Genomic DNA, 27,002 nt, shown 5'->3' with positions numbered 1-27,002 from the left:
CTTTAGAGCCTCTAGGTTTTTTTTTTTATCCCAACACCAGGTTGGACTTAATACCAAAAAGGTGTATGTAATTACTGATCAGGAAGTCATTTTATAGATTTTTTTTTATAATTTGCTTAAAAAATTTCAGTAGGTTTGAATTAGTACATTTCATATTTACAAACAGGGTATTTGTTTTCCATAGACACATTCTTTTATTATTTATTGTGTTTTGTTATTGTTGAGTCTGAATGTACTCAAAATTTACAGAAAGAGATATACCAATGCATATATCTGCATTCATTGTAAATATTTTTTGAAATGGCTGCCACTTAGTGGCAATTGGGGAAGGGTGACATCCGCTATTGCTTGCAATGGCAATTCTAGTTATTTATTGTGTTTTGTTATTGTTAAGATGTGTGAATAAAAATTTTGTTTTTATTTCATTGTTTAATTGATTTATTAAATTGTTTATATATTCCACTGTAACATTTGTGACTGACATCTTTTTATTGTTTTGGATCACTCATACTTTTTCTTTTAAACATGATTGTTTCCAAGATCCAAACAGTGCATCATGATCTTGTACCAGAAGGTCAATGTCAAAGATTATACACATACATTGATTTGATATGGTGTCCTATGAGTTCAGCATTTTTGTGTCTTTTTACTGCACTAAGATGTCAGTAACAAAAAACCTTCCGAAATAATGCCATTAATCAGCTGCATAAAGAGCACATGATATGTCTGTTTGCGCATATTAAAATTGTTGCCTGAATAAATGGATTATATTTGTTGGACTCTGGTCAACTTCTATTTCTAGAAAAAAACTACTTGCAATTGTAAAAATCAAAAAGAAAGAAACAGTGAGGCAAATTTCCCCCCACCCCACAAACTTTCTTAATAATTTAAACTGATTAATTTTTAAACAGTAACTTCATTCACCTATTGTATTTTGATCTCTATGACTTTTCTGCTATTTTTTTCTATCTAGATGGGTTGCTGTTTCATTGACTTATATACCATATATCCTTTTATTCTTAACAGATCCTACATATGCTCAGCCCCCTTAGTTGGAGGACAAACAATAACTATACCCCATGCAAACAAAGTTGCATAGAGTACAGGAGAAATAACCTGTCAGTCCTGTTTTTGGTATCTAAACTGCTCTGCAACCTCACAACATAATTTCATGAAAACTTTGTAGATAATAAGGACAAATAATGTAGATGTGCATATCCACAGGAAATTATCAATGATTTTTTTGCCTGAGTTGTGCGACGCGGCGCCCGCCTTTGAACGTTTTTTTTGGGGGGGACTAGATATACTGGAAAAGTTTTTCATATCAACTAAACCACAACAGAATTTCATGAAACTTTGTAAATAATTAGACCATACTATTTAGATGTGCATATATGGTTCATAAGGGTTTCTTGTTTTTTATATAGATTTATTGGACCCTGGGTTTTCCCATTTGGGTGGTTTTACACGTCATTTTTGGAGCCCTTTATAGCTTGCGTTTGGTGTGAGCAAAGGCACAGTGTTGAAGACCATACTTTGACCTTTAATGGTTTACTTTTAAGAAATTGTGATTTTGATGGAGAGTTGTCTCATTAGCACTCATACCACATCTTCTTATATCTATAACCACATAAAAAATATATCTTTTGTGGATTTAAAAGTTTTTGAACTTAGGAATCTGGTGAGCTATTGTTTTCCCAGTGACAATGTGGGGGAGTGAGGTATGTGTTGTGGTTTTTTTTTCTTCAACAGATCGACTCTGCTTCTTGATATTAAGCCAGAACCTATCTTGGCTTTAGTTGTAAATGAAAACAAACAACAAAAAAAACAATCATCTGTTTATACAAAACAAGTATTTACAAAATTTTACATAACATGATTAATAAGCACCAAAGTGAATCGTGAACACCATGAAATTAAAATATCATGTTAAAAAATGACAACAAAATATGACTTATTATTGGAAAGTCTGTTATACATATGAATCTGTATATATAGTCCCTGTTAATGAATCTGTATAACTTACAAGCAAAACTGTGTTACCTAATTGACATCATTACTGTAAACAAACATACATGTATGGGTTTTTTTTCAGAAGTAGAAACGTTAATAAAATTGACATTAGAAACAGGGAATGTGACAAAGAGGCGACAACATATATGATGTCTATGTTAAAAGTCACAAAGATCTTACCTATTATGAAAACACAAACAAATTAATTTTTTTTTTTTTTTATATAAATCTCCTCTGAATCAGCTGAAAAGGACTATATGCAAAAACAACCGTATATCATGATTGCCAAAATAGGTACTAATTATATAGATTAAAGCTTGACTTTTAGAACATGTAAAAGTTGTTTATACTTTTAAAACTAGTTGGTTAACAGTATATCATGATAACAAAATAAGTACAAATTATATAGGTTAAAGCTTAAGTTTTAGTTAAAAAATTGTTTTTACTTTAAAAACATCATCTTCACAGATGTAGCAGTGTTACTTTTCTTGTTGCAAGGGAGATAATTGTTAATGAAATCTCTTCCTATATAATATCCCTGAGGCATATCATGTCAGACACCCTTGAATTTCATTGGTAGAGACTTAAGCTTAGTTTGTTCATCTTCATCAATCCATCCTTTTTCTTTTTTGTTAGATCTGAAAGTAGAGAAAAATTGGCTGAATTAACATTTGAAAATTCTATATTTAGTTAATAGAATGCTTATGTCTAGTCACTGAATAGTCATTTATCTGAATATGGATAATGATACCGATAAGACATAGATACTAATACAATAATTAATGTAATATTGCATGCATATATATCAATATATATTATATACAAAAAAGATGAAATATTATCTAAAAAGACAAATACTACAATGAATATCAGATTCAATTATTAGATTTGATTTGAAACTTATTAACAAACAACCCTCCAAAAAATTCTGAGGCAATCCTTATCTTTAAAAAAATATTTTGTATGTGTTGTATAGGCAAATACAATGACTTCTAGCAATTTACTAGCAAACGTTGTACAATGAAAGATGTGTATCAAGGGGAAACAGGAAAGGGGAAGTAAGGGTAAACTGTGATAGAGTTGATGTTGGAATTCATATTTTAAAAACAAATAATTCAGTTATTATAGTCTGCTGCTCTATAATGTCTACATTTACCACTGAATGCCTAGTCATAAGCTAGGAATTTACTCATTTAAGTTAGCTGTCAGATTATTGACATTCTCCCTTGGAGGGCACCAATCAAAAGTCAGGCCTATGACATGGTTTGAATGTGTAGTGAATTCAAGCAACCGTAAGTAGGAGAGATGAATTACAAGGAGGGAATGCATATTTGTGTATCTGTAATTTCAGTGTGTGAGCTATATGTATAGTTTGTAAAAATGGACATTTAATAAGTTAGAAACTCAGTATTGCAACATTTATCTGCAAGAAACGACATGAAATATCAGATTCTGAAATATTTAAAGCTTATCTGCCATATAGTACAACAGTTCAAATTTGATTATTTAATAAAACCGCAGTCAACCATTTTAAGTAGAGTGAGATAAAAAAAAAAAAGAAAAAAAAAACTTTTTATTTTTTCATAGAAAGAAAAAGTTTGTTCTCCTCATGAAGAACAACACTTAGACCTCAACACTTTTTTTGAATGTGAAATAAAAATAATTAATTTTTATTTTATTATCAAATGTCCATTTTATGACTTTTGCCATTATGTAAGGAATTTTAAAGTGAAAGGAATGTCATACTATCTTTCATCACTAATCATTACTGAATTACTGAATAAGATTTTCAAGTGATGATCTCTTCCTGAAATAAATATAAAATATACTGTTTATAACCAACATATCAGATTGCTTCATTCCATAATTTGACATGTTTGAAATGATAACAAATAAGTTAAGTGGACCTGCATCTATAGTTCTTTATATAATTTGCCTTTAGATAACATATTCTTATAATATTACCTGTGTACACAGCTACTTTTGCATAGGTACTATTTCTGTACTAAAAAAATGCAGTACTGGAAATTTACTTTTAATATTTAGTACTATTTCTTTACTTTAAAACTACTGTAATATTTAGGTACTTGTATTTTACAGTACTTGATTTGTACTAAATATTTTGGTACAGAAATAATACAATATTCCATGTTTGAGAATCATAACTTTAGAGATTTAAATTGGAAAAACTTTCAAAATGCTGAAAATGTAACGGTAGTAACCAAAAATCTGTAGTACATACATTTCAAGTACAAATAAAGTTCTGTAAAATACAGGAACCTAAATATTACAATAATTTTAGAGTAACAAAATAGTACTGAATATTAAAAGTAGATTTCCAGTACTACAATTTTTTAGTACAGAAATAGTACCTATGCAAAAGTAGCTGTGTAAACCATAAGACCAAGTTTTATTTTTCTGTAATTTATTTATGCTTGATATACATGAATGGAATCATGGAGTTCCAAGACACTTGAAATGGGGATAAAAATAAGAAATGTTTAACTGGTAAATGTAAATTATAAGGATAAAACTTTTTTCTGGAGGTTATTGATGGGCAGATGACTCACAAACTTTATATTAAAGTCTGAAATGACAAGTTGTCTGTATATATAATTTGTTGTGAGCCTAATCATCCTTTTTAGCCACAGTGTTATCTGTAACACAAACTTATAGTTTGACTATTACAAGGTCTATTCTCATCCTTTACAGAGGCGGATTTAGAGGGGGGCCCAGGGGGCCCAGGCCCCCCTTTTTGGGAAAAAAATTGGTTGCTTATATAGGGAATCACTGAAGCGTGACTGGAGCGGGCCCCCTCTTAGGTCAGTCAGTGGGCCCCCACTTATGAACATTTCTGGATCCGCCACTGCTTTATTCAGTTTTATAAAGTTCTAGACAAAATATCCAATCATTGCTCAATAAAGAAGCTGAGAAATAGGTAACAGGAGTTATTGACATACAATGTGTTTGCTGTATTTTTTTCCATTCTGTGAATAGGATCATGCTCCTAGTATAACAAAATAATGATCTGCCTGTCAAGTTAAAATCTCCCAGTAAAGTTCCAAAATATTTTCCCCAATTGAAAAAAAAACCAAGTCAGAAAGAGAGTTATGGTAACTATTTTCATAATTCTAACATTCTAGATTAATTATTAAATTTTCTATTAACTACCAGGGTTTTAGTTATATACAATGCTAATATAGGAATAAACATGCAAAATTCTAAACTTGCCACCCTAATAATTCTTACTTATCCACTAGCTCTAAGATAAATGAAATAAATATACAAACCAGGTACATATTTTTAGTCTGTACTCAAAGCAGCCATTAAGAAATTCTAGAGAGGTAGAAATATAGATACAATATACAAAGAAAACATATATACTTATACCTGATAAATATGAGGTCTGTCTGGAGGTTACAGGATAGAGAGAAGAATTTGCAGAAAAAAAAAATTGGTAGAGAAAAATAAGACAAAAAATAAGGACAACAGAATAATGGGCAAAACAATAAATTGTTTTAATTTGTTTAAGATGATGCAGAAATGAAGAGTCAACTTCTTCCCCTTGCTCCTATCCCAACCCCAATATATTTAAAAATCAGAAAAAGAAGTCATCTTTTTCAAGGTTCTAGAAGAGGAGTCTATACATACAATGCAGGAAAGTAATATAAGAGAATATTTTATCGATCTAATAAAAAATAAAGCTGAATCATAAAAAAATGTTTTCTTGAATATATCATTTCAGAAATTTAGCTTTTAGCACCGAACAATGCTACAGGATTTGTGAAACATTGAAATTATAACTTGTACAACTCAGTTATTTTATTGTTGTTGTTACTTTTGTTTATGTCACATGTATAATGTTACTTATATGAAAAAATAAAGATTATTATTATGTATTTCCACTATAAATAAATATGTTTAAACTAAATCCTGGATGATTATTTAAATGCAGCTTTCCTCAAACCTTATTAATCTGGTATTTTTGTTCACTGAGTAGCAATCACAATAATAAATGAACTATTTTTTGAATGTATTACAGTTTAAAAGAACAGAAAAAATCCTTAGAAGAATATGATCTTTGAACATGAAATATTGATGTATGTTGTGTAATATTTTCCAATAACATGAAAAAATCTCTGTATATTCATTAGGTTGTCACAAACCCCCCCCCCCCCCAAAAAAAAAAAAGAGCAAAAAAAATCATATCTTGAGTATGGAAATCCTATTTATCAATACAAAAATGAAAAAGCTAATAAATCTAAATGTATAATGACAAAATAAAATAGATGTTTTTGAAAAAAAAACCACAGAAATTTCCATTTTAATTTAGATTTTAAAGGCAGTAAAAGTCACTGATATAAGTTAAGCTAGTATAATATATTTCCGCTACATATACTTTTCTACAAAAAATACCTGTAATATATGATATTTACTTTGCTCCTAGTAACCTTCTTCTTTCACTCGTTCTGGGATAATCTCCTTCTTCATCGTCCATCATTTCCTCAAGTTGGTTCTGATCATTAGAATCTATGGGTGCTATAGATATATCTCTTACAGCTCGGAACTGACCACAATTGTTCAAATGCTCATTTTCGAGACGGAAAAAATTCCAAACAAATCGTCTAAAGTACAAAATATCAAACATTAGAATAAATTTTAAACTATATATAGATAAACATTGTGTATATATAAAATAAAATGTAATACTTTTTTTTAAACAACAGAATGACAGACATTTTTCTGATTGTGAATATATTTGTAATGATAAATGTCATGTCAAGATTCTGCTATCTTCACACTGATCCCATAGTTATATTGATTATGCATTGAAAAAAATTACCACTTTTGATAAAGAAAACAACATCTTACAATTGTATTCAAAGCTGAGATAGTTACAACTTTCAGAATTACACCTGTATACATGTAGCTTTAGAATTTGTAGATTTGTAGTATGCCATTTCAATTGATATTTTATAGTAGTGTGTTTTTCTATGTTGTAACGTTTTATTACTTCAGGTTAGGTTGAAGGTTGGAGCCTGTTAAAACATTTAAACCTGCAGCAAATGTTTGTACCTGTCTTGAGTCAAGAACCTGTTGGTCAGTGGTTGCCATTTGTTGATGTGGTTTATAAGCATTTCTCATTTCTTTTTTTATATAGATTAAACCATTGGTTTTGCTGTTAAAATTGTTCAACATAAGTCATTTGGGGCCATTTAGAGCATGTTCTTTGGTGTTAGCCAAGGCTCAGTGTCAAAGGCTGTACTTCGCATGACTTATAATGTTTTACTTTTAACAAATTGTGACTTGGATGGAGAGTTGTCTCATTGGCACTCATACCACATCTTCTTATATCTATGATCTGTATATAAAATCCTGAATACTAACCTGAACAGTTCTAATGAGGCTAATAAAGTCACTAATACTTCTTTATGTTCAAAATATGGATTTTCTCCAACTGATACAGTTAGTGTCCATACAAATCTCAATACAAAATCTTCAACTATGGCAAAATAATAATAACCCTGAAAGAAAAATAAATACAGCTATTTCTGGATATTTGAAATATGCAGAATTAAATTTAAATACATACACAACATGTTTTAATATCTAATTATTATTTTTTTTTATTTACACTTAACTGGTACAATGTATAAAAATGTGCAAAATATGCATTGCATGTGAATGAATGCACAATGATCTCTCTTTTTTTTTCTTATAAGACACTTAATGATCATTTGTGTGACTTTTTTTGCTTTAATACATCTTGATAGAGAATAATGAAATTTGTTGATTGTTTTAACTTCCATTTTTATAACTGGTTTAATTAAACATATATCTACATTTACAGACGAATATCAGTCCTGAGAAGATATCTTCTGTCTTGTGTATCAGGATATATATCTTTTGTTTCACAAAAAAAACCCTCTTCAAACATTATATACTTGTTCAATATTGCTTTCTATCTTTTAGTACTTTGTAAATGAAATAATATTTTGCAGTACAATACCAAACAAGTACCTTAGATGCATATACTATTTCTTCTCTAAGAAATCTGTTTTCTCCAGCATTTCTATCTAGAATACCCCAATCCATCTTCAGATCCCACGTCAATGTATAACAAGAAGATAGTACTGCTGCTATTATCCACAGGTAAAAGAAAGCATGGTTTTGTTTGTATTCTTTGCCTTGCCACTCTGAAATAAAACTACAATTTAGATGACGAAAAAAATATGATGTCATATATAAATAATTCAGTAAAAAGATGAAATGATTTCTAAGTTTAAACCTGTGAAAACATATTTTTTTTTAGAAATATTCTTATAATTTCTTGATTGACATACTAGTTTGTGAAAAATACCTGAGGATTTGATATTTCAATTTCAATTAAATATATCGCATTTAATTCTTTCATGTCGGCTACTTATAAGAATTCAATGGAAAATTTAAAGACTAGTATGAATATGAAGAAAATTTGCAATATTTCTATTATTGGGATAAATGAGATGTGACTACTATCATATTGTGCAGAACCCATTTTTAAAAACCTGGATGCATTATTTTTATGCACCAATTTCTGAAATTACATTTTAAATCTTGCATTTTGGGAGTTGATCATCTTTGCAAAATAACAACATTGAATTTGTAATCTAGTTATAGTCATTAGTTGCTGTCTCCAATTTTTGTTTTCTTTGATTGTTGTTGTATAATTTAGGCCATTGGTTTTCACTTTTGATTTTTTTCAAATTTAGTCATCAAAAGAGCTGACTATGCGGTATGGGCTTTGCTCATTATTGAAGGCCATATGGTAACCTATAGTTGTCAATGTCTGTGTCATTTTGGTCTCTTGTGGACAGTTGTCTCATTGGCAATCATACCACATCTTTTTTTTTTTTTTATATTTTATGGATTTATGTTGTTTGGTATGGGGTTGGCTGATTATTTAAGGCTAAACCTTGATCTTATTTGTCTGTAGGTCTTTTATTGATAATTGGTAATCGATACCACATTTCCTTATTTTATATGCAGTAATTTCTGACATCAAAATGTATTGTTTTACATGTATTGTTCTGACAGTTCAGTTATGTCTAAAGTGAAATTATAAAAGGGCCTTTATTAATACTACAACTTTGATCTCTGTGCACTTTTAAAATCCTGAATATTTCCTATAAACAATTATTATGCAACAACAAAAATAAAATGTCTGTTATAAACTTCAATCTCATAACAAAAACTGCTGAGTCCATTTTTGGTTCAGATCCTTCAGAAATTTCAAATACTTAGACATTGAAAAATAAAATTTTAAATACTTAAAATTATGAAGATTTACATATGTAACTTTTAAACAGGGAAGTAAATTCAGAAGAAAATAAATATTTGCTTTGTTTCCTTTTATTCCTCAAAGAACAAGAATGTGTCCATAGTACACAGATGCCCCAATCACACTATCTTTTTTTATGTTCAGTGGACTGTGAAATTGGGGTCGAAACTCTAATTTGGCATTAAAATTAGAATGATCATATCATCGGGAACATGTGGACTAAGTTTCAAGTTGATTTAACTTCAACTTCATCAAAAATGAACGAACAAAAGAATGAACAAACGAAAGAATGAACGAAGGAACAAACAAACAAAAGAATGAATAAACGAAAGAAAGAACAAACGGACATACAGGCGAGAAAAAATAATGCCCATAAATGGACCTTAAAAATACAATTTGGGACTTGATAGGTTTATGATTGCTTGTAAAACAATTTACAACAACTGATCGTTGACATATGTTAGACTCTTAGGGTAGTCCAATAATCACTTTCTATTTTAAAAAGATGATATTATCAAAATGAATTTCTTTTTTGTAGAAATAAAATAATTCAAATATCAACAATAATTAAATAAAGGGCTGCGCTTTAGCGCATGATACGCCCGTTGCTCTTTTAACTTGTCTTTTATGCTTTAAATGAATTTATATGATCAACTAGAAATATATATACAAATCAAAAGGGATGTTACATTAATATATTCACCAAAGTTTCATAAAATCCCCCTTTTTTAAGTATAAAAATTCATTACTTAAGAAAACGTAAAATCTAAAATTTATAAAAATGGAAAGGGAGCTTATGTCAATAGATATAAACAATTTATCAAAGTTGCATAATATTTTGTGAAAGTGTTAGTTATTGTCCCAAAATTGGAAAATCCCCCCTTTTTAAGCATAATAATTCATAACACGGAAATGTAAAATCTGAAATTTATAAAAATTGAAAGGGAGCTTACATCAATAGATATAAACAATTCACCAAAGTTTCATGGACATTGGTGAAAGCCTTTTTGAGTTATTGTCCGAAGTGTTAAAAATCCCCCTTTTTTTTATGAATAAAGCCCCATAAATCCAAAACTTAAAATCTGAAACTTATAAAAATTGAAAGGGAGCTTACATCAATAGATATAAACAATTCACCAAAGTTTCATGGACATTGGTGAAAGCCTTTTTGAGTTATTGTCTGAAGTGTTGAAAATCCCCCCTTTTTTATGAATAAAGCCCCATAAATCCAAAACTTAAAATCTGAAATTAAAAAAAAAAACGAAAGGGAGCTTACGTCAATAGATATAAACAATTCACTTAAGTTTCATGGAAATTGGTGAAAGTGTTTTTGAGTTATTGTCCGAAGTGTGGACGACGGACGGACGGAAGGACAACGGTATACCATAATACGCCCCGTCTAAAAGACGACGGGCGTATAAAAACTAGAACAAAAACAAAATGATAGTAACAATGATTAAGTATGTATATAATACCTCCATAATATTTGTATGAATCGGTTGATGAACCTAAAGAAAATGTAATCAATACTGTCATAACTTAATTACAACTACTTGGGGTAGAAGTAAATTTTACTGTTCAGGCTATCTACAAAATCTAAGTACACAGTATCCTCGAAAATAAAAAAATATCAACAAAATGTAATACATGTACAAAATAATTTTTCTACTTTTATAAATTGGAAAAAAGGCAGAATCTCACATCATTTATAATCTCTAAAAGGGGGCATAAATGGTAGAAGAGTGGATTTCATTCTAATCATTTATATTGTTTTTGGCTTTTACAATTTTAAATTCAATTGTTTTTTCCTACTTGATCCTGTTTGGAGATCTCCATTTGAAAATATTATTTTTGAGCAGGAAAATCAAGTTTGCTGTCCTCTTGTTTGCTATAAAATTGGGTTATATAAATGTGAATAGATTGCAGTAAGGATAAACTAATTTAATCCACAGTGAATTGTGCCAAAGTGAATTGAAATAAAATATATTTATTCTATTCTTTGAAGGAATGAAAAATAATAATTTGTACATTAAGGTAAAAGCTTTTGGTAAATTGAGTTAACAATTTTTTGTCACATTGATGTATACCCTAATTTCATTTTATTCATATACTGAAAAATAATCTTACCCAAAGTTGAAGAATAAAGGCCAGAAAACAGTACAACAAAGAATGTTGTGGAATATTTTCCTGCATTGACAAGATGTGGGAACGCCATCTTTGTGTCTCTGTAACGTCTCAGACATTGAGCAAATCTGAACCAGGCAGGTAAAGTACTAACTATGGATCTGATACCAAACTTTGACATTGTACATACTTCTGGTCCTGCAATGAATAACAAGCAATTTAAACTAACGTTAAATTTAAAAAAAAAAACTTTTTGTAATCAGGTCCAGTTTTTCACAGACAATTTCAGAATTTCATATGTGTCTCTATGAACTGAGATAATACTATTGAAAAAAGCCAATGGGCTCTAAAATCAATGACATATCATGTTACAAAAGTCACTTTGAAAGTTTATAAAGATACCAAAAAGTTAAAGTCAAATTCTAAATAGTACTTATTATTCACAAAACTGAAATGCGAACTGCATGATGTCACAATTTATCTGTTAAAATAAAGAATACTTCTTCTTTTCTAAATTTTCCTTTTTTAAACATTGTGTATTTCACTTGCAGCTGCAAATGAAGTGTTTGTTGTTCAACTAACAAAAATTTTTTTTATGATCTTCAAAATCTTAGTCTACAGTCTTCATTTATCAATACCTCTTAAGGTTTTAGTCCAGTCAATCTAGCATAAATTTGACCAGAACCTTGAAGTAATTGCAACAGAAGATTTTTAACTTTTAATCTTTGGCATTATACCCCAAATATACACAGAAGAATGTCCAATAAAATCTAACTTGAGGAAAACTAAAACATAAAGATTTTAAAATTCATATGGAGATTTACATTGATATGGGAGATAACTCAGCAAAAAAGGCATAAATATCAATAAAAATTGATATCAAATTATAACTTTACCGCTTCTTTTCAACAGAATGTATTCATTATTGATATTTTAGCTGTCTTTAGAGTATAGCAAACAACTCTAAACGTGTTTTCATATCTTTTATCAAGCTACAACCTAGATTTCATAATTCATTAGTTCACCATTTATTAGATTTTTCAACATGTCAAGGTAAAGATTCTCAAATTGAATAAAACTATTTAAGCATATATTCTTCTTTTTGTGGTTTAAAGTTTCTTTAAACAAGGTAGATGCTGAACAAATATAATTTACAGATATAAACAATACCAAATATTCACATTATTTTTTCAAAATGGTCACAAAGCCTTAATTTTGCAATTTCTTTAATGAAAAATGTGCAATTTTTTTTTTTAAAAATACCCATAACACTTCAGTTTTGTACATTTCATGAGCAGAAGATTATATAATGTAGATAAATACAAACTTATAACCCCATCAAAGTATCATTTTTTACATGAATTTTAAAAAAATAAACCAAAAACTGACAAAAAAGGACTCATTTTTGCAAATTTATCTCCCTTTCACATGTAAATTTCCACAAGAAATTAAAAATGCTAAATTTGAGTTTTCCTCAAGTTAAATTTTATGGGACTTTTTTTCTGTGTATATTTGGGGCTTAATGTAATAGATTAGAACTATAACATTTTCTGTTGCAATTAGTTTTAGGTTCAAACTTAGTTATACTGGACTATTTGTAATGCCAGGCCTAAGGTGTACAGTTGACCAATAGTTGTTAACATCCACATCCTCCAGAGTTGTTTTATTGGCAATTATACCACATATCTCCTATTTTCATAGTGTTATTACTCTTAATGAAGACTATCAATCAGTTCATCCAGAATTTCAAATTAATTGTTATTATTTTATTATGCAATGCCAATTTAAACCCATTAACATGTTTAACTTTCCCCCATCTGTAATTTTTTGTAATTTTTTTCATTTTATTTTTAGAACTCCAGAAAAGCATTATATTACTACAAAATGTATAAACTTACTATTTGGTCCGTGCCATTCGACTTCAAAGGCATAGAAACATACCATATATTCAAAATCTAACAAGACGATGGCCAAACTGTTTAACTGGTCAGCCAGCCAAAAGTCAGCAAAACCAACATGATGGAATGGTGAAGTTACAATACGGAACTGAAAAATATAGTAAAATTTACTTTATTTTATCATCTCTACAAGGACACAATTTATAAACATTGATCAACATGCAGACATCTTATAAACTCAGGTACTTCACATCTCACCTTTTTTGGTAACATTCTGTACAAAGCACAGAAAAATCGTCATTCACCTCAAAAGCTAACCTAACCTTTAAATAGACTTATTCCTGAGGTATATAGTTACAATACTGATACAAGATTAAAGATGGCATTTTTTAAATTAATATTGATTCACTCATAGGGATTTTTGCATTGCATTAAACACATTCATTTTCAAATCAGTTGTTGGCATGATACTGCACATTTTGCTGTGTGCTTGTTTATTCCACATTGGCTAGAGGTATATATGATGGTGGAAATTATGTGGTATTCATTTTCGCTGAAATAGTATACAGTATTGTTTATGAGACAGTGGAAGGCGGCCTCCTTGTGCAGATGTTCTGGCTTCTTTGAAAACCTATTGGTGGCCTTGTGCTGTTTTCTGCTAATTGGTCGGGTTGTTGTTTTCTTTGACACATTCCCTATTTCCATTCTCTATTCTACCAATTGGACTAAAATTAATAACTGTGACTTTAATATTATTGTTTTTTCGCCAGCTATTGCAGTTCATTCGAAACTCTGAACTCATTGTAATTTGAAAGGTCAACTGTTAAACTGGTCAGAAATTTTACCAAACAGCTTTAAAATAGACAAAGTTAAGTCATCAATAGTACAATAGGTGGATAAAAAAACTTACCAAAACAGAAAGTAACCAATATCTAGAACTATGGTGAAATATACGTATAGGATTAATCAAAAACAAAAACAGGAATCCTGCCATTATCAATGGAAAGATAAATGGTGGCCATCCTAGATGGTTACTGAATAAATAGCCTAGTAAACACAATGTCCATACTACTGCTAATGCTGCTGCTAACTGAAATACATAATCAATATAAACTTTTATACATGTTCAGAACTTCTATATAAAAATAGTACAATACTTAAACACATTTTAGTATTCATTATGAAATTTCAGATACTTGTAATCAGTTACTTTACATTTATAAAAGTATGGGATATTCACATTAAATATTTCAAGTTAGCTACAAAAAAATTAAAAAAAAGAAGGGTATGGTGTATCAGTTCATGACACAAAATAACCTCACACACATGGGAATCAAAATGCTAAGAAACAAAGGTTTTATGGTATTCTTCATCTCAATGTTATGTTTAATGTGTTTATTGAAATAAAATAATGCTTGAAAGAGTGTTTAAGACTTGTTGAAAGATTTTCAAAGTTCATGAACTAGAATGCAACCCTTGAAATTCCTAACAAATGTTCAATCTATAAAATTAGCTAAAAAATCCTTGTTTTTTTGTGTGTGGAAAATATAGGGGTAGTAACACTGAAGAAGTATTCAACATTGAACAATGTAAAAATTGATATTACCCAAATGTTTCTATTTGATAATAAAATATATTTTTTCTGTCTGTTAGGCCAACTAAAAGTAATTACTAGATTTTCATCCAAATTTTTGAAAAAAATGGGACGGTTGGGAGGATTTTATTTTTAAAATTTTATTTCATATGAAACCCTCTTGTCATGAGTTCTTCATACCACGGGGGGATAAGCAAGTGTACAATAAGCTTATATCATGTATATACATGCTGTTTAAGAAATCATACATGACTTTTCAAACTCTTAAATACATATCTCTGATTGGCAACCACTGTTATATATGTACATGTAATTGCCACTTTAGAAACCTATTTATAGTAAACATTAAAAACGAGGAGAAATGCTCTCTTCAGTTGGACTATACATGTACCTATACCAAATTTATTTTGCTTTCTAAGCGATGGTTTTTAGTCCCCATAAAATTAAGAGAATGTATTGGTACAATTGTATACAACACAAGTATTGTAAGTATAAATCATATAAAATAAAAAATGAAACTTACAGTTCATAAAGAGAAGATCTTTACAAAGATAAAATTTTTCTTTGCAATACACAAGTTGATATATATGTTATGTTAATGCAAGTGAGAGAGTGTGTGTATGTGTGTGTGATTGTTTCTATCCACTTTTTATTATAATGTTGATATTTAAATAATATATTCACAGTAGAAGAAAAAAAAATGTAGTCAATTTTTTGTTGTATATATAAACAAATGTATATCAAACCCCTTAACACCATAGTCAGGTGGTGATGTAAAGGGAAAAAAGCCTGACTACTGAAAAACAAAAAAAAAAACAAAAAAAAAAAAAGTATTATAAGTACAGAATAAAATGAAAACTCAGTATTGAAAGTAATAATAATGTAAGCCATGAACTTCACCAAAAAGAAGTTGTTGTTTAATGACTACATTGAGGGTATTGAGACAGAGGGTGTTTGTTGTTTGTCAACAAAATATGACAGCCAAGGTTAAATCTAAGGGCTTGCTATTATAAAATGCGTATGTTTGTCGATTTTCTTTTGCTCAATATACTGTCAGAAATCTAACAAGTTGGTGCTTGTGTCAATTTTCTTCAATCCAGTCATGTTTTTTGTCCCAATTTGTTCCACGATTCTTGCACTTTGGATATCATTCACAGTCCAAATTTCCTGACACAAAGTCATTGTATCATACTATAAAAAAAAAAACCAGTGTTTTCTGCTGAATCATTTGTGAAATACCGCAATTTGCATACTTGGACACAACGTTTTACTCGTAACTCGAATATTACATGCCCTTCTTGTAATCAATCTCTTTTCCTGGTAGATGATGTTGTCATCATAGAGCAACACAATATGTCGACTTAATCATTTTCGTTAGATTACTCGAAGAAATACAAAACTGAAATTTGAAACAGGAAGTTCTGGAATGAAACGAAATAATCGATGGTTCCAGGTAACGGACATGAACAAAATCCAGAAATCGTAATTTTTTTTAAATAAAAAAAATCGGGGCCGGCGGGGATGAAAATCTATCAATTAATTTTAATTGGCATTAATGTAGGCATACTAATGATACATTGACTATCACAATACGTGCTGTAGATTTACTCCTTCCATGCAATATAGTATAAAAGTTATCAACATACCTCTAACAACTGATGTGGTGATAAATGGCGACGTGGATCAATTTCAAATATCAGTACATGATTGACCCCTGATGACCTCCAGCCATAAGTGTTTATACCTAGGAAACAGATCATCATAATAATCAGGAACATTCCACGGAACATTCTCAATGCTGGCTCCCAATTCCCAGAATGACTGGTAAAAAATGCTGAAAATAACAAAAAACATTATGTATTTTTGGTAGAAGTTTATAGCTTGGTAATGTTATTGACTCAATTTATAAATTTATATATATTATTCTAATAGAAATTGCAGCCTTGTCAATATTACAATCAGAATAAATGACTGACTTTCATGTATGATTTTTTTTTAAATTTAAAAGCTCTTTCATCATATTTATTATATTGTTTTTTTCTATTTTTGTGTGCATGTCTTTTTCGAAGGAGTTAGGTGTTTGTGGTTATCTGTAGGTGCCCAATATTTTTATTTCAACTTTTGAATTTTTGTTTTGAATTTAAAACCTCTCAAAAGTTGATAGGTAATAATTATCTAGTCAACAACTCTAAAAGTTTGAAATATTGAAAACAGAAAATATCAATACTTTGTATTGAACATAAGATTACATACAGGTTGTGCTACAGTTGAAGGGAGATAACTGATACTTTACCTGTTATGGTTGTGCTACAGTTGAAGGGAGATAACTGATACTTTACCTGTTATGGTTGTGCTACAGTTGAAGGGAGATAACTAATACTTTACCTGTTATGGTTGTGCTACAGTTGAAGGGAGATAACTTATACTTTACCTGTTATGGTTGTGCTACAGTTGAAGGGAGATAATTTATACTTTACCTGTTATGGTTGTGGTACAGTTGAAGGGAGATAACTAATACTTTACCTGTTATGGTTGTGCTACAGTTGAAGGGAGATAACTTATACTTTACCTGTTATGGTTGTGCTACAGTTGAAGGGAGATAACTAATACTTTACCTGTTATGGTTGTGCTACAGTTGAAGGGAGATAACTTATACTTTACCTGTTATGGTTGTGCTACAGTTGAAGAGAGATAACTTATACTTTACCTGTTATGGTTGTGCTACAGTTGAAGGGAGATAACTAATACTTTACCTGTTATGGTTGTTCTTCAGTTGAAGGGAGATAACTTATACTTTACCTGTTATGGTTGTGCTACAGTTGAAGGGAGATAACTAATACTTTACCTGTTATGGTTGTGCTACAGTTGAAGGGAGATAACTTATACTTTACCTGTTATGGTTGTGCTACAGTTGAAGAGAGATAACTTATACTTTACCTGTTATGGTTGTGCTACAGTTGAAGGGAGATAACTAATACTTTACCTGTTATGGTTGTTCTTCAGTTGAAGGGAGATAACTTATACTTTACCTGTTATGGTTGTGCTACAGTTGAAGGGAAATAACTTATACTTTACCTGTTATGGTTGTGCTACAGTTGAAGGGAGATAACTAATACTTTACCTGTTATGGTTATGCTACAGTTGAAGGGAGATAACTGATACTTTACCTGTTATGGTTGTGCTACAGTTGAAGGGAGATAACTAATACTTTACCTGTTATGGTTGTGCTACAGTTGAAGGGAGATAACTTATACTTTACCTGTTATGGTTGTGCTACAGTTGAAGGGAGATAATTTATACTTTACCTGTTATGGTTGTGGTACAGTTGAAGGGAGATAACTAATACTTTACCTGTTATGGTTGTGCTACAGTTGAAGAGAGATAACTTATACTTTACCTGTTATGGTTGTGCTACAGTTGAAGGGAGATAACTAATACTTTACCTGTTATGGTTGTTCTTCAGTTGAAGGGAGATAACTTATACTTTACCTGTTATGGTTGTGCTACAGTTGAAGGGAAATAACTTATACTTTACCTGTTATGGTTGTGCTACAGTTGAAGGGAGATAACTAATACTTTACCTGTTATGGTTATGCTACAGTTGAAGGGAGATAACTAATACTTTACATGTTATGGTTGTGCTACAGTTGAAGTGAGATAACTTATACTTTACCTGTTATGGTTGTGATACAGTTGAAGGGAGATAACTAATACTTTACCTGTTATGGTTGTGCTACAGTTGAAGGGAGATAACTTATACTTTACCTGTTATGGTTGTGCTACAGTTGAAGGGCGATAACTAATACTTTACCTGTTATTACCACAACAATAACCAGTACAATAAACATTCCAAAAAACAGACCAACTCTACACATTGTCATTGGGTTTTGCTGAAAACATAAATAAAGAACATAATACTGTATGCTTGCAATAACTGGGTTTTGCTGAAAACATAAATAAACAAGAATGTGTCCCTAGTACACGGATGCCCCATCCACACTATCATGTACTATGTTCAGTGGACCGTAAAAATGGGGTAAAAACTCTAATTTGGCATTAAAATTACAAAGATCATATCATATGGAACATGTGTACTGAGTTTCAAGTTGATTGGACTTCAACTTCATTAAAAACTACCACAACCAAAAACTTGAACCTGAAGCGGTACAGATGGAAGAATAGACGAAAGGATGAACGAACTGACACACAGACCAGAAAACATAATGCCCATAAATGGGGCATAAAAACATAATACTGTAAGCTTGCAATTACACTTTTCCGAAAACACAATAGGTCTGCCAATTAACAAAAGCTAACTATATTATATATAAAAAACAATGACATTTTTCTCTCTCTCTGGTGTATCTTTTTTTCCAAATCTATCTAAAATATCAGATATGAGATTAATATTCAGAATTATCTCCTTTGATATTCATTTCAATTTTCTCATTGAGAACTTTCCAATTTCATGTTCATGCATAATTATAGAGTACAGTATATATTTCCCATTTGATATGATATTTTTTCATACAGGGTTGCTGTTTACAAGAAAGCTATATAAAGTGTTTGTGGAGAACAGTAAAAGATACTGTTTCTAAAGTTTTAAGAGTGTCATCCTGATTTAGTTGACTGTTGTAAAATACCTATGGCACAGATGACTTTTGGTTTGTTCTATTCATTTTGGTGTTCCTGTTTTTACAAATCCTTCAAATGTTAGTATTGTTCTTTATGTATGTGTATGTAAGACAAAACTTATAATTCTTTATATCAGAATATTAATTATTTCTATAACAAACTGAATCTACAATAAATTTACCTTTTCTCCTAATGGAGGTACTCTCAGTCTTTTCATAGCTTTTGATCTATTCCCCCCTTCTAAGTCAGAGGTCACACTTTGCTACAAATATAGCCCATCATTTACAAAAAAAATGCTAATATGTAATATGACAAAAAATACTTATATAGTCATGTATTTCATTATCAGTGTATCTAAACTTGCTAATTTTGCTTCATGTACATTTTCACATGATGTTTTTGTTATGTTCAAAGTTTCATTTAAAATTCTCTTATTTTCAAAGTTTCATTTAAAATTCTTTTATGTTCAAAGTTTCATTTAAAATCCATCCACACTTAAAGATTTCTGGCAGAAAGCAGAACAATTCTTTTATAACTCCAAACGGTTGTGTAGATGATATATTTATTATTCAAGAAGAAAATGTGGTTACTTGCCTCTGTCTCTTTAATCAGGTGATCGACTTCCTTGTTGGTATAAAATGGTGCTGTTTCTACATTCTGTTGTCTCCATTCTACCCCTCTTGTTGTAACCATTATCTATTAGTAAATCTCAATGTAATATAACAAATAAGAAATAACCATATGCAGTTAGTGTGAAATTTTAATAAAATCATGATTGGTTCACTACTTTTTATGAGATATTAGATTATGGAACAATCGTTAAAACTTTGAAAAGGTATCTTTTGGTTATTAAAATCCTCACCTTTTAAGGAGGTAGACCTAGGTTAAGGGAAATAACTCTTAAAATCATCAGTATGTTTGTATCAACCATTTTCATCAATATATTCTAAGCTTCTAGTAAATAGATTCTTTCTAATCTGTTTTAGACAAATGCTTAAAATACATTGATGAAACTTCACTTTTACAAAACACATGACTGATTTAAAGAGTTATCTCCCTGAAGCAAGGTCTACCACCTTAAGTACATTTTATTTATACCTCCTTAGCTTTCTAATAATGTTTGTGATTTGAATGTCTTGATAAAGGTTAATCCTGAAAAGCATTTCAGATACATAAAATTTATAAGGTGTTATTTTCTTTAATAATTACAATACCTTACTTCCCCAACCCCAAATAAATGAATGCAACAGCAGAACAAGGTATTCCTATTAAAACCTGGAACCCCTGGCTCAAAAAGCCACAGAAAACTTGCTTGAAAATGTGTCTTTCAGATCTTTTTGAAGCCTGTAAAGTTCAGAGACTGATAGTTCTGTAGAAAGATTAAACTATGGTATAATTCACTGAAGGCTAACTTTAGTAAGCCTTAGAAAACCTACCTTATCATGTTTCTTTAAGATCTTTCTGAAGCCTGTAAAGTTCAGAGACTGACAGTTCTGTACAAAGATTGAACTATGGTATAATTCACTGAACACTAACTTCAGTAAGCCTCGTAAAACCATGTTTCTTTATGATCTTTCTGAAGCCTGTAAAGTTCAGAGACTGATAGTTCTGTAGAAAGATTAAACTTTGGTATAATTCACTGAACGCTTACTTCAGTAAGCGTCAGAAAACCTACCTTATCATGTTTCTTTAAGATCTTTCTGAAGCCTGTAAAGTTCAGAGACTGATAGTTCTGTAGAAGGATCAAACTTAGATAAAATTCACTGAATGCTAACTTCAGATCATGGAGTTTTCTAGTGTGTATCTGTGCAGTCTCTCTGTTTTCTTTATCTTTAAACAAGGAATAAACAGCATTTGATTTTCGTCTTCGTAAACCATGATGTGGTTTATGTGCATGTTCCAGAAATGCATCAAGCTCTGCTCGTAAACTGGCAAATTTTCTATTGGCTTCTGATATTTTTTCTGTAAAAAAAAATAACATTATAAGTAGATTCAATAATACAGATATTGGTGGAATTTTGCACCAATATACAAAATAAATGAAAAACAATGTGTGTAATATTGAAACTCTTTGTTTGATAAGCAAATTTAATAACTTTCTCTCTTTAGTCCGAATTTCTTAATTAATTTATCACTGTATTTTCTCCCCCTCTCTCTCTCAGTTTCATGCATGTTTGTCTATGGCAGTACCATATCCTCTCTATTCCTGTGTTGTATATGACATGCAAAAATGATAAGCCATAATTCTTGTAAAGATTCTCTTTTTTTGCAATAGTTTTAAGGTACCAAGACCTTATTGATGAATATTCTGTGTCGACATCACAAATAATACAGGATGGTCTTGAAGTATAGATTCTGGTTACTGACTTATTATATCTTAATAACTTGAAATAGTATTCTTTTATTTGTTTTTGAGAATATTACTTTTACTGTTTAGTCTGTTTTTGGTGACATTCATTTGATGTGGCACTGTACTTATACATCTCTTATTTCTGTTATTTTTCCATGATAAAATGTTTTGTATTTCTTGTCTTTTGGTTTTTGTTAGTGAGTAGTGTGCTGTCTGTATGCCTTTTTGTGTTTCTTTGTTACATATGATGTACATCTAGTCATTGTATTATTGAGCTATGGTATATTTTTGTATTCTTGTCTGTCATTTTTGCTAGTGTGTTTGTCTATATGTCTTTGTGTGCTTTTTTGTTACATATTTGTTTGTTTTCATAGTGATAAAAATCATAATGTTGGTTTGTTACATGCATACATCGTGGTCAATATAATTGAATACTATGGGACTTCTATACAAGTGAAAGGATTAGCTAGCAATAAAACCAGGTTTAATCCACCATTTTATACATAGGAAAATGCCTTTACCAAGTCAGGAATATGACAGTTGTTATCCATTTGTTTAATGTGTTTCAGCTTTTGATTTTACCATTTGTTAAGGGATCCGTTTTGAATTTTCATCAGAGTTCAGTATTTTTGTGATTTTACTTTTCAACACTGTAAAATTTCATTACAATTTTTCAAAGGTCATATTGCGTTAAAAATTAAAAACTGTTACTGGCAATGGTTATTCTAAACATCTAGATAAAACTTTAGATTGTCATTTCAAGGTCTTTTATAGCTGACTATGTGGTATTGGCTTTGCTCATTGTTGAAGGCTGTACAGTTACCTATAGTTGTTAATTTCTGTGTCAATAATCATTAGTCTCTAGTTGAGAGTGTTTTTTTTTATATGACAATGTGAATTATACAAATTTTCTACAGCATTATTAAAACTTGCCATAAAAGAAAGTGTTGATTTTAGACAATTCTTTATCACAAAACTGAAAGAATCTTTCATCAAATCTTGCATAGTATCTCTGTAAAGTACTGGCATCAGCAACTGAAAAATTAAAAGATAGGAACTTTTAGAAAATTGTGTTTGAATATTTTGCGACTAGCCAAAAATTTCCTAACTAATGTTGGTACCTAGGTTAAAATGAATTTATTGCATATTTCTCATGTATAGACATGCATTTATAAAGTATTCCATCAGCATCGTATCAATTCTAGATCCATTCATATTCTTACTTAAGAAATAATTTGAGGCAACCATAGATTTGTTTTCATTTAACAATGGGTTGGGCATTTATATTCAATAGTTTTATTTTGAGCAACAGACAGGGGTAAAATAAGAATAAACATACCACAGACTTTGGACAGGTGCAAAAAATGTGGTGGGGTTTTATATATTTTGTGAGATCTCAGCCGTCCCCCTATACCTCTAGCCAATGTGGAATGAACAAACACACAGCAAATTGCACAGTAAAAATAGCATACTAGTAAACACAATGACATAATGAATAAGATTGTGTATTCAAAATGGAATAGGTTTAAAGCATCTTAATACTGAGAAATTTCGTAAACAAAATACTCGTAAATTTTAACACTTTTATATGTGAATTAAGATTTGATCTGATAGAGACAATTTATTTCCAATTTTACAGAAATAATGTAAAAACGTCTAAAATCTTGTATTTTTAAAAAAACAATAGAAATTGTACCAAGATGTATGGTTGGAACTGGCTTTTACAAATTTTGCTATATGACTTACAACAATTACAAATATCAAACTGTACGAAATAGATTAAATACATTGTACCCAAGGGATAGGCCTAGAGCAATCAAAAGTAATTATTGATACAAGTTCATGAAATTAATCAAACTTAAAAAAACTAAATTAATATTAATGAAAAAATGTAAATGATTAACAGTAATTTTATGGCACCCAATTTTATAAAATAAGATCAGTAAAAAGACAATTAATCTCACCTGAATACAATAACGAACCTAGGCCTAGTAGAAAATCATATCAAGCTATATAATATATATATATACATGTATGACATGGTATAAATGTATTGAATCTCTGCTCATTTATAACATTTTTGGTGAAAACACTTAAAAAATATAGACAATCATCCACTTTACTTTTTATTAATTAGCAAAAAGGATATGTAGATAAACATTAAATTTTTATAATTGTAATGCAAGTTTAGAGTCGGTGGTAGCCATATGCTCAACCAACTGCATTTCATCACAGTAGGAACTATGTATGTCAAAAAAAAAGTCTATGATAAGAGACAGCAACTCAAAGACACACAAAAAACTTAAAGAAATCTGGTTGTCAACATACATGCATACATGCTTACGCAAAGATACAATGTAACAGGCCATAGCATGTCAAGCTTAAAATCTAGGAATAATCTAGATTATCACTATTTTATGAAATTTTCCTTTGGTCTAAAAAATACTAACTGATAATTGCCTTTCTCAGCACAATAGAGTGATATGAATAATTATTGCTAGAAACTAAGGGCTCACATGTCGTTGTGGTTGAGATGACCAACAATAGTCTATACATCAAGTGCCTAAGGTTAGACTTGTCATGAAAATAATAAGAGAACCTATCAAAGATTTGCCTTTATTTGGCTTTTTATAACTTTTTTGGATTCGAGCGTCACTGATGAGTCTTTTGTAGACGAAACGCGCGTCTGGCGTATATATAAAATTTAGTCCTGGAATATATGATGAGTTTATTTTCAATACCAAATAAGTCACCGAACAATTGAAAGGACCAAAATAACAAAAAGATATGACTAAAGGCATCCACTGCCAAGATATTTTACCTAGAACTATAATGACACTGACCATTTGATATTATATCAAAATGCACTAAAATTAATTCAAATAAATGAAATCAGCTGTTTAAAAACACTTAAAAACAATTTAAACAATTCGATCTGTAGTAATTTATTCCATTTTAGTTGAGTATTATCCAACATAATTCAGAGTTCATCAGAAGATTACATCAATGAGTATTTGCTAAATATCTGATATAACAGCTAATGCAGAGTAAATTTTCAAACTTGTGTATTACCTGAGTACATGTATAATAAGTCTGTTGCACAGTAAATATGACATACACTGTAGCATACCTGTCAAAAATTACTTTGTTTCAAACTGGAACTCTAATGTTTCAACAAAATCCCCATGTTTTATAGCAATAGATCATACTGACTCTGGAACATTAATGATCTCAAAATATGGGGTAAATAAAACTTAAACATGATGTTATACTGTACTAAGAAAAAAGGTTATTTATATATATATATCACGAAAATATAGTATACCTTCTGTAGATGGAGACTGCTCTGATGCTTCGTAAATTAAATCTTTTAAGGCCTGAAAGTAAACATGGTAAATTATTTGTTAACAGATAATATACATGTATATATTAAATATGAGGTATATAAATCTTATATATTTTGATCTGCACTTAATGATGAATTTAGGTGAGGTTTTGGAATAGGTGTCAAATGTTCCGAATCCCTCCTTTTTTTTTCCATACGATACAAGGTAAAATATTTTGCCCCATAACACCTATTTATCTTTTAACATAAGACTTAAAAGTTCATAAAAGGTCATTTGAAAAAATTTAAGCAGATTCTCAATTTTCTTTCTTTTGATTTGAGACCCAAATAGTATCAATGCTAATATAAACTTGGTAAAAGTCTGAGTCAGCCTTTTCCTGCCATATTTTATAAATAAAATATCTCGAAAAGGAGCTCTGTGTAACCTATTAATACTTTTAGCTTACTTTAATCCATAACTATTAAACTCTTCCAGCATAAAGTATCAATTTTGAATTCTTGATTTATTTAATTTTACCTTAGATCACCTAAGTACATTCTTAACTGCATAACATGCTTAAGTAGAGGCTTAAACCTATCGATAAAAATAATAAGAAAATTCTCATCTCTGTCTGCTGACTGTAAGATTTTTTCTTACTCTGCATCATTTTTAAGAAGTGTATATCATCATGATAATTAACATTTAAAAAAAAAAATGTTACTGTAAATAAAGCCTTATGTTTTTTTATTCAAAACATAGATAAAGGCACAGTCACCTTCAGAAAAATATGTATAATGGACTGAAACGACAATGGCGAACACAACATTATGGTTCATACATGTACATCTCATCTATCTTCAGATTGAAACACATAAAAAGGTTTGAAATGATATATATATTAACCAACTTATTTATTTATGGTTCATACATGTACATCTCATCTATCTTCAGATTGAAACACATAAAAAGGTTTGAAATGATATATATTAACCAACTTATTTATTTATCAGAACAGTTTTGTCTGCAAAACTGATCTGAGATACATTGTACATGTATATTCAAGTTGGTCAAAGGTTAAATTGCCTTTCATTTTGAAGGGTAGTAATTATTTAGACTACACATACACCTTATTGCTATTTGTCCGCCATTACTTGATATCACACAGGTTCCCGTAAAATTTTGACGTCACAAAACAAAACAACTGACGCCACAATGGAAAAGTGATTGTTGAATGCGTCAAAAGTTCAAGCGGCCGGGTCAGCCAGGATTAGCGATAAGGTGTATTGTTACGCATCACATTAATAACTGTCATTTATATATGTATGTCTATTTATTTACCTCATATTGTATGTATTGCTTCCTCCATTCTGGGGTTATATGGGCACCAAGATGTTCAGCAAATTTCATCTTGTTTCACTCTGAAACATTTAATTTTAAAATCTGACAGGATTCAAATTCAGTGGATGCTGTTGTCTGTTATAATATAAATAAGAAATTGAAAGTAGACAGAGATGAAATCTTTTCCCTTTAAAAGTCAATTTTGGTGTTTGCTGTACGATTTAAACTGTCAAACTAAATTTGCATTAATTTGTCAAGTAATCTATCATGTTTGGTCTGTATGCTTAAGTCAATGGCCCGTAGAATTTGTTATTGAACATCAACATGTATCATTCTTCTTTGCTCTATTTTTACCTAATGTAAAAAACGTCACGAGAAGTGTGCAATACACATAAACCAATGA

General features: G+C 30.1%; 1 protein-coding gene across 6 annotated transcripts; it reads right to left on the bottom strand.

Moving 5' to 3' along the window:
- Positions 1–1,823: 1,823 nt before the first annotated feature.
- Positions 1,824–26,968, bottom strand: LOC143063918 (solute carrier family 53 member 1-like). 6 transcript variants are annotated; one of them, XR_012975138.1, is made up of 16 exons: positions 26,600–26,968; positions 25,261–25,312; positions 22,869–22,970; positions 21,261–21,547; positions 20,180–20,281; positions 19,767–19,847; positions 18,762–18,840; positions 16,597–16,784; positions 14,267–14,446; positions 13,357–13,504; positions 11,462–11,656; positions 8,035–8,210; positions 7,402–7,538; positions 6,430–6,638; positions 5,304–5,349; positions 1,824–2,651 (listed from the first exon to the last, which is right to left on the bottom strand). XR_012975138.1 is itself a non-coding variant. In XM_076236365.1 (16 exons), the coding sequence occupies exons 1-15, from the start codon at positions 26,666–26,668 to the stop codon at positions 5,340–5,342; spliced, it is 1,995 nt and encodes a 664-aa protein (XP_076092480.1). In that variant the 5' UTR covers positions 26,669–26,968; the 3' UTR covers positions 1,824–2,651; positions 5,304–5,339. The 6 variants fall into 6 exon arrangements, 5 of the variants coding, with proteins under 5 accessions (XP_076092480.1, XP_076092479.1, XP_076092481.1 ...); XM_076236365.1 differs by having other exon boundaries at positions 6,450–6,638; XM_076236364.1 differs by lacking the exon at positions 5,304–5,349 and adding an exon at positions 3,760–3,820 and having other exon boundaries at positions 6,450–6,638.
- Between the last annotated feature and the right edge of the window lie 34 nt (positions 26,969–27,002).

This window comes from Mytilus galloprovincialis, chromosome 2 (assembly GCF_965363235.1).
Source record: "Mytilus galloprovincialis chromosome 2, xbMytGall1.hap1.1, whole genome shotgun sequence".
NCBI classification, from domain to species: Eukaryota; Metazoa; Mollusca; class Bivalvia; order Mytilida; family Mytilidae; genus Mytilus; species Mytilus galloprovincialis.
The sequence above is the reverse complement of the archived record's forward strand: the minus strand, read 5'-3'. Positions and strand labels throughout refer to the sequence as shown.

What these genes read in the sequence shown, in the direction of transcription:
- LOC143063918 (XM_076236363.1), bottom strand. Translation starts at nt 26,668, where the DNA reads ATGAAATTTGCTGAACATCTTGGTGCCCATATAACCCCAGAATGGAGG. An exon ending in TCTTAAAGAAACATGATAAG is followed by an intron (nt 20,282 to 21,260) that starts GTAGGTTTTCTG and finishes ATTTACTAATAG; the next exon opens with ATAATGGTTACAACAAGAGG. An exon ending in CCTTTATTCTTCAACTTTGG is followed by an intron (nt 8,211 to 11,461) that starts GTAAGATTATTT and finishes GTTTTATTTCAG; the next exon opens with AGTGGCAAGGCAAAGAATAC.